The 8,278-nt window shown below is 40.7% G+C and overlaps 2 protein-coding genes across 2 annotated transcripts; one reads left to right on the top strand and one right to left on the bottom strand.

The window, feature by feature from the left end:
- Positions 1 to 213: 213 nt before the first annotated feature.
- On the top strand, positions 214 to 5,038 carry LOC120290262 (RNA pseudouridine synthase 7-like). The gene is made up of 12 exons (XM_039306099.1): positions 214 to 354; positions 456 to 499; positions 595 to 672; positions 801 to 901; positions 1,029 to 1,116; positions 1,532 to 1,610; positions 1,804 to 1,886; positions 2,586 to 2,651; positions 3,099 to 3,155; positions 3,275 to 3,400; positions 3,899 to 4,128; positions 4,902 to 5,038. The coding sequence occupies exons 1-12, from the start codon at positions 291 to 293 to the stop codon at positions 5,002 to 5,004; spliced, it is 1,119 nt and encodes a 372-aa protein (XP_039162033.1). The 5' UTR covers positions 214 to 290; the 3' UTR covers positions 5,005 to 5,038.
- A 1,202-nt stretch (positions 5,039 to 6,240) lies between these two features.
- Positions 6,241 to 8,066, bottom strand: LOC104434204 (bidirectional sugar transporter SWEET14). Its single transcript, XM_039305855.1, has 6 exons — positions 8,018 to 8,066; positions 7,573 to 7,609; positions 7,255 to 7,462; positions 7,015 to 7,176; positions 6,592 to 6,711; positions 6,241 to 6,507 (listed from the first exon to the last, which is right to left on the bottom strand). The coding sequence occupies exons 1-6, from the start codon at positions 8,064 to 8,066 to the stop codon at positions 6,241 to 6,243; spliced, it is 843 nt and encodes a 280-aa protein (XP_039161789.1).
- Positions 8,067 to 8,278: the final 212 nt, after the last annotated feature.

The following is an 8,278-nucleotide window of genomic DNA, read 5'->3' as shown; positions in this document are numbered from 1 at the left end:
ACCATATTTAAGAAGATTCTACAAGTTCAGTTGAGTCGGTAAGGCTATTGAGTTGTTTACTAACAAATCTGAGCTCGATCGAGTGAGCCTAGAAATCAAGCAACTCGACTTGAAGGAGTAGGTCAACCTTCTGTTCACGAGGGTAGTTTTCTCCTTTCTGTGCACAAAAAGAAATAAAGAGAGAAAAATCACAGCCCCACGATGATCCTATGGGAAGGAAGTAGGCCGCGAGGGGGAGGGGGAGGGCGAGAGAGAGAGAGAGAGAGAGAGAGAGAGAAGAGAGAGGGGAGATGGAGATTGAATGGCAGACCCCGGCGAACCCACCGGAACGTCAAGATTACATTTTCCACAAGGGTAATTGATCGATCGACGAGTCGACGACTATGGAACCCACTGATTGAGATTTGTGAACAAAGTGAAGTTCTGACTGTTGCAGCGACTTTCTTGTGTGCCAGGGAGACGCCTCGTCCGCCCCTACTACTTCGAATTCATCTCTCATGTCCGTCCTTCCCCTCCCTCTCTTTCTCAGTCTCTTCCTCTCTCCCCAAGCCTCCTGCTTTCTGCCTTCTCATCTCCACTTCTGATGACCCACAGGTCAAGAATCGATGGGCAGGCAAGACCGTCGTTGATTTCTTCGCCCAGGAGTTCAAAGGCAGACCCTACGACTACTATGTACCTCCTTCCTTCAATCTCCTCTCTCTCTCTTCTCTTGATTCTGCGTTTCGGCTATTCCATGCCACCGTTTTCTTGGTCATGGGTCGGTTGTGTTTATGTCTGCACCTGCCCGTTATCGCATTTAGGTGAGCGCTGTTCAATGCGGGCGCATTCAAGTCGACGGAAAGACTGTCCCTGTTTCTTACATCCTCAGACCCTCCCAGAAGATTAGCCACTTCTTGCACAGGTTGCTGTAATTTCCATCGTCCTCAATCGTAGCCACCTTCCTCTTCTTCTGCCTTGTTTCCCTCCTTCCGTTTGCTGCTTTTAGCTTCATTTGTCTAGCTGCTTGATTGATGCGGCAAAGGTTGTAGGCATGAACCTCCTGTGATGGCCTCTGACGTCACTGTGCTTGTTGAAGAGCCCGACGTTGTGACTGTCTGCAAGCCCGCTTCTGTCCCGGTGAGTCGCCCGGCTGATGTTTTGTCCCTGCTATTTGCTGATGAGTGAGCATACTAGTCTCTGTGCTCCTCCGTGCCTCTGTCACGTTGGGATATTCATTCTGCCCTTCCTTTGGCATAGATGAGGATGTGAAAGAGTGTTCTGTTGTACTTTATAACTCGTCAAGTGGTCTCGAGAATGATCTTTACTGCTCTAATAGTGTTGATATCCACTGCAACGAACTGCTATATTCTTTTTATGTGAATTGGGTCTGTTACAGGAGATCTGTTGCGTTCAATTTTTAATCTCTTGCTTTGCTTTTCGATCTGAAAGTCTTTACATGCGATCTCGCCTACAGGAGATTGAATCACTTGTATGGACTCATCTCTACTTCTTTAGCATTGCATTTAATGTGACTTCTTCCACTTATTTTTAGGTGCACCCTTGTGGCCAGTATCGCAAGAATACCGTCGTCGGCATACTTCAAGCTGAGCATGGATTGGCCCCTTTGTTTCGTATCCATGCAGAGCCCTTTGAAAGCATCTTCATAATCATGCAAGGACAATTAATTTCATGGGTTTTGATGTTCTTATATGATCAACTGCTATTTACCTTTCTCTAAAATGACATTCTGGTTATCCAGCGATGTCGTATTTGTTGCTTTTCCTCTAGAAACTCTGGCTACACGTCTTTTCTTTGACATGATAGCGGTTCATAGATTGGATCGCCTTGTCTCAGGGCTCCTTATCTTGGCCCGAAATGCCACGAAAGCTGATCTTTTCAGGCAACAGGTGAGAGTCACTTTGCAGTTTTAGCAAATTTAATTTGAGTGGTGACCATTTATCTTGGTGGCATGTTGTGATCATGTTTTTACAACGACCAACACCAAAGTGATCACTTTTTAACCTGCCGCATGATGTCATTTAAGGATTATATGCTGACTGGGCATGTCGATGAGCCATCTAGGAGTGAAAAATTATTAAAATATGGCTACGTCAGATTTCTGGGGACCTAAATCGGAGTTGGCTTAATTGATTGTTTTTTTTAAAAAAGCGGCACTTAAATAATACGAAAAAAAAAAAACTTTTGGCATTAAAGTGAGCGCCATACATAATTTTTGGCACTTCTAATTTCATTTTCCCTTATTTTATTGGAGAGTAGATTCCTAGGTCCTGCAGGAGAAAATTTCTTCATGTGTGGATAATGCATATAGGCATCCTTATGTATCTAACGCTTGTTTTACTAAAACAATAGATACCCAAGGCTTGAGGCCTTTAGAGTAGTGTTCTGTGGTTATACTTTGAACTGTCAACTTTTATATCTGTGAACAGTAACGATACGCTGTTACTCCTTGATGCTTATGGCTTTTGCCACAATCTGAAATGCTTCCTGCCATATAACTGTTTGAAGTTGGGATTCGTTAGGGACTGAAAAGATCATATTATAAATAGACAAAATGGTGTGATTGTTTGGGAACTTAATTATTGCAGATTGAAGGTGGAATGTTGCAGAAACAGTATATTGCAAAGGTGGTTGGGACATTTCCAGAGAAAGAGGTATGCTTTTATAAGTTGGTAAGGAAGAGTACAGTGCAAACAAGGAAGTAGCAAGCTAGACATATATAAGGGCCCTTTTGTTCCTGTTAAGATCTAGTCACATTAACACATGCTAACCAGAGCAGGGTTTGATATTTCACATTAACAAGTATCCACTTCCTATCAATAATAGATTATGTCCGGTATGTGTGATTTTTTACTTTATTCTATTCTTTGCCCTGCATGATTAGATTGTTTTGCCATGCCACAGAAAGACACTCATAATTCTGAAAAGTTCACCTACAACTTGTTTTAATTAATTCAAGAAATCTTAGTTTTAATCCCACTGAAATTCAGCTCACTATTCTTGGATACAGTGCATTACAGTTTGAGTTGCAAGTGAAAGCATAAGCAATATTTCTCCACTGATCCTGTAACATATAATCGTTTTTTTTTTTTTTCCTTCAGCTGCTAGTTGATATTAGCATATATTATAATCATCGAGAAGGAAGAAGCATGGTTGAGGTGAGTTTTATTTAATTCTCAGTGTCTGTCCTGAAAGAGCTAAAGATTGGTGTAGATAAGTATCTTATTGCTTCATTAAGTAGGAAGACTCAGTCCCAATGTCCAATTTGGTTGGGCAGGCAGGTGACTCTTGTCGAGATACACCTACAAAAGGAAAGACTGCTTCTACGAAATTTACAAGGATTAGCAGCAATGGGACTCACAGTATTGTCTTGTGTGAACCAGTTACCGGACGGACTCATCAAGTAAGGATCTCTAGAAGCTATGTGAAATGAGACAATGTTAAGCATATGGAAAGAACAGGAAATCTCTTCAGTTCCTTAATAGAGGCTGCGCGCTTGCATGGATGCATGTTTTGCTTTTCATAGTATTTGCATCATGTGATAGCTATTTGCTCAGCCTGGTCCTTTTTGGGTAGCTTTGGGTTATGATGAGCTTCTCCTCATTTCTAACGTATACACCTTCTCGTTTGCTTGTTTATGTAAAGAATTTGGAACAATCCGGATGTATTTGCCTTTTTCTGATCTCTAGCTATATCGTTTTCTTTTTTGAGCTATGTCCATATTATTATGTGTATGTGCCTTCCATCTTTTCTTATTTCGGCTGAACCATTTATGGGCCTTCATTGGAATGATAGATATAAGGGGCCTTTAGGACTATTTTCTTTCCTTATCATTCGGTTTTAAATGTCTTCAATGTTTAATGCTCTCCCTCCCTGCTCTCTTCACTTTGCTGTGGTGTAGATAAGAGTTCACTTGCAGTATACAGGACATCCAATTGCCAACGACATGCTTTACCTGTCTGAATATGTTGATAATCGCACAGATGTAGGAATGAGTGCCGATAGAGCTGCTGGCAAATCATTGATTCCAGAAACAAATAATATGTATGTTGATGATTGTGAAGAGACTTGCAGCAGAAATTTCAGCATTGATCCCATGTGCACTCAATGTCCAAATTTGGCTCCAACAGGGTAATGACGATTAGCTTCTCTTTTCTGGTTTAATTGCTGTTTTATTCTCTGAACTTGTGATTTTCTAATTTGATCCTCAAACTGAATGATTAAAAAAAGGAAACTGGCGGGTTTTCTTTAGCTAAATTGGACCCATATTGGTAGAGATAATCCCCTGCAGTAGGCATTTTACAGTTTGTTAACAAAAATATAAAATGATAAATAAATAATAATAGAAAAAGAGACACAGAGAAACATTTGTAATTCGATCTGGTAACTCCCCTGGTTTCAGCATAAGTAAAAACTTAAAATCATAAAAAAATGACAAGTTTGGGGGGCTAAAATGATGGTTCCTATTCATTTGATGGTACAAGGTAAGATTCTGATTATAGATGGGTAAGCATAAACTCAAGGAGGTAACTTTTATTTTGACGAGGTGATATTCTGAAGGGAATCCTCTGTTTAGGTGCTCTTGTCTTACTCATGACACCATACATGCTATTGACCGTACAGCCTTTTATGATGTGTCATGTCATAAAGATGGCAAGAGACTTTAGAAAAGGGGTCTATGAAGGCGCTTTTTGAATTTCTCCCCTCTTGATATTTGGGTTAAAAGCATTTAGGATTTGGTCTTCCTCTTTTGCTTGCGTCAGTATTGTAAATGATCTATCTGATTCTATAGGGGATTTGCTTGTGTACCAGCTACAAAGATTTTCATCACATCTTTTAGTCCTTCCCATATTTTGACACTTTTTTATTTTATTTCTCTTCTGTGATCAATTCTTGAATGTCAGATATGAGGAGCATGAAGAGGGGTTATGGCTACATTGCTTAAGATACTCTGGACCTGGATGGAAATATGAGTGCCCATATCCAGGTTGGGCATTTTTGAGCTAAAGGAGAAGCCCGTGAGATGGGGCTTTTTGTTTTTTTTTTTGAAGGGTGATAAAGTGCTAATACCACCTTGAAAAGGGGTGGTTCTCCATTTGATTGATTCCAGTGCATATTATGCATTTGCCACTGTTGAACGGGGAAACATGTGTTGACACTTAAACTCATGTGATTTAGCCTCGTGTTGTGTTTATGTTTCCAGTGTTCTGATTGAAGGTGTCTCTTGGCTGCAGCATGTTCCACCTTCATTAAAGTATGCGAAAGGTGGAATTCAGGTCTGGGGGGCTTATTTCCAGATGCTTGCCACTTGTCATTTATTTCTAAGCTGCACTTGTTCAATTGGTCAAGGAAGTTTTTCCGATGGTATGCCTCTAGGAATTTCTGTATCATTGCCATAGCCAGGCAACAGACATACAGTGCATTTAGCCAGACTAGTCCTGTTTAGTAGATTAGACAAGCCGTTGGAGATCATTTATTTATGATCTTTACAAGACGTGATGCTTTTTCCCTCCTAGTAAAGCTGTTGTGACTCTGGGCGTGAATTTGGGATCTAGAACCTTGTATCTGATGCGCCACTTTCGTTGTCTTTTTGTTGTCTTTTTGTTGTCTTTCCATCCATCCGAGCTACTACTTTTGTCTCAAAACTGCGATCCTCATATACCTCTCTGCTGTATCAGAGGTGCTGGGGCTTCAAACCAATATACTTTTAGATGTCCTTTGGATGTTTTGTCTTACCATATGGGTCTACTTCATGCCTTTCTTCTTTTTAGCGTCTGATATGGAGAATAACCTTGGTCCACTTGATTTACGAACTAAGATAGCATATTCTTTTTTAATTGCTTTAGTGATCTCCAACATAGACCGAAAAAGTTGCAGAATATGCTTCCGTTGAGTTGAGCACTGATTGTTTATGAAGTAGGAACGCACCAAAAGTTGTCTTGGAATGGACTGATGGGGTTTCTACTGTAGCCCGAGGAAAATAACATTTACGTCCTCCTGGGTGTTAAACAACGGTGCAATGCGCGGCATTAATGTAACTTTTTTGCTTGATATCAACTAATAAATTAACTGGTAAGTACAAATAGGTGATACATGCAGACCTGGATTCCTGTTTTTATTTTTTTTTGTGGTGCGAGAGAGCAGATAATTGACTAAACGACACAAGTATCCTTGTTCATAACATTAGGCATGGTGCCACCCAGGATACTGCAAAGGGTAAAACTTTTGTGCAAGAGCCGCAATTCATGCCTTGATTGTCTCGGAAGGCATCTCGACGATTTGTTCATCTTCGCCGACGCCATCTTTGAGCAAGTCCTTCAATTGTGTAGGTAACACTGGTTTATTTTCTGGACACGCGGCTGCGCTCAGCTTCACGACATCAATGATCTCTTCCCTTGGTTCCTGCTGCTGCGAATTACGCTCCACTTCCACTGTGTTTGTGTTCTTCTTGTATATTGCGTAAAGCACCATTTGAACCACTCCCAATACAAATCCCAACACGTTTGGCACCTGTGTCGTGTATAGATACATCAAGTAGATACCAAGCAAGATTTGTTGGAATGAAATAAGGATTGTGGAGTCGTTTCCACTTACAGCAATGAAGAAGTCTTTAAGGAGAAAGCCATAGAAGAACCACACAATTGCACCCAATGTGAGGAAGGTTGATAGAGTTATCGGCATGAACTCCACACTCTTAGTTTTTATGACTTTTTTCTGCCCATCCATATATTTTCGTTCTATTTTAGTAACCGACTTAGGGGATGAAGTCAATAATAGTAGCAAGTGCAAAACAGAAGGATGAACGAAATAAAAACAATGGTAATTTAAACTATAACAAAATTATTGCATTTGGAAAAGTGATAAAAGTGAGTCCGTCACCTTTTACTAACATTAAAAAGATGTATATTGCTACCTAGTGATGGAATTAGCGTATGAATATGCAAGTCAATGTGTGTGAATTGTCTATAAATGTACATGCTTCCAAATTTCGTTAGATTTAACTAATTTCTCACCCACCAGTATGCAAAGTGGAGCGACAAATACGCCAAGAGAGAATGTCATGGAAATCCATCCAATAATCCATGCACGCTTTGCTCCTTTTGATAGGAAGAAAGTGGTGGAGAGTACCGCACCATACCCCAATACGTTCATGATGAGGAAAAGCTTCAAGGTCAACACCTACAGAATTACCGTCTATTTAGTTAAGCCTAAAAGAATACCAAGTCGTTCATCTACTTTCTTAACAAGAAGGAATACCCTATCATTCTTCGAGGCATAGATGAGGTAAGCAGCCACATAAGCAGTCTCGATAACACAGCCAATTCCATTGATGGTGATGAGGAGAGTATCCTTCTTAACTAATCCGTAGTACAATAGAAGCATTGCACTCAAGAGCGATACCACGTATGGGATTGACTGAAACCCTTGCGTCTTTTTTGTCTTGTAAATTCCATAGAAAGTGGGCCTGCCATACATACCATTGAACCAAGTAGCTTAGTATGACCCAAGTAGCTTATTATTATTTTATCTCAGTTTTTGTACTGTAAGTGAACAGAGGCAGATGATAAAACTTACATAGGAGCAAGAAAGGTCATGAAGGAAACGATGTTACCTGCAAAACAATTAAAATAAGTCAAAAAGTTATCTTCTTTCAGGGTAAGCTGCTGGACTCGTGCTCAAAGTTCTTGTTTCTTTTACCAAAGCAATGGCAATCAATGCCAAGGATTTATGAAGTGTCATTGGCGACTTGTCGTAACTTAGCTAGTATGAAGGCCCTGATTCCCTCAAGGCATTGTTATTCTACTCGCATGTTCGAGACCGACAGTCCCTTGTCTAACTCTTGTACGAATGAAGTGAAGGAAGAAAACCTTAGCTTGCCAACCGGCTCAATAATCACTTAAAAGATTGAGAAGGGGTGCATGCAACCATGATGAGTAGGGCGTATTTTAAAAGTAGCTTTAGGAAAGATTGACGATGAAGATCAAGAGTTAGTAGGAGGAGGTTGAGAGCGAGTACCCACCCAGAACGCCGAAAGCAAAAGCCACTGTGGGTACGTGGTGTGTGGCCATCTCTGTCAGGGACGCACGTACGAAATGCTTGCCTTCTCTATTATGCCTAATGAATCACTTCACACAAACTTCCTTGATCTCACTCCCTACCTTCTCTAGATGCTCTCTATCTCATAATGGGTGTAATCTCGAATTAGGCTTCTTGAGAATGGAGAGGACAGGCGGAGGGGGAAGGGTATATATAGCCGAATTCTGTCAACTTGCATGGGGAA

Source organism: Eucalyptus grandis, chromosome 2 (genome assembly GCF_016545825.1).
Source record: "Eucalyptus grandis isolate ANBG69807.140 chromosome 2, ASM1654582v1, whole genome shotgun sequence".
Lineage (NCBI taxonomy): Eukaryota > Viridiplantae > Streptophyta > Magnoliopsida > Myrtales > Myrtaceae > Eucalyptus > Eucalyptus grandis.
Note: the sequence above shows the minus strand (reverse complement) of the source record. Positions and strands in the feature narration are given on the sequence as shown.

What these genes read in the sequence shown, in the direction of transcription:
- LOC120290262 (XM_039306099.1), top strand. Translation starts at nt 291, where the DNA reads ATGGAGATTGAATGGCAGACCCCGGCGAACCCACCGGAACGTCAAGAT. An exon ending in AGATTACATTTTCCACAAGG is followed by an intron (nt 355 to 455) that starts GTAATTGATCGA and finishes CTTGTGTGCCAG; the next exon opens with GGAGACGCCTCGTCCGCCCC. An exon ending in ACTTCGAATTCATCTCTCAT is followed by an intron (nt 500 to 594) that starts GTCCGTCCTTCC and finishes GATGACCCACAG; the next exon opens with GTCAAGAATCGATGGGCAGG.
- LOC104434204 (XM_039305855.1), bottom strand. Translation starts at nt 8,066, where the DNA reads ATGGCCACACACCACGTACCCACAGTGGCTTTTGCTTTCGGCGTTCTG. An exon ending in TCGCTCCACTTTGCATACTG is followed by an intron (nt 6,712 to 7,014) that starts GTGGGTGAGAAA and finishes ATGGATGGGCAG; the next exon opens with AAAAAAGTCATAAAAACTAA. An exon ending in TTAAAGACTTCTTCATTGCT is followed by an intron (nt 6,508 to 6,591) that starts GTAAGTGGAAAC and finishes TACACGACACAG; the next exon opens with GTGCCAAACGTGTTGGGATT.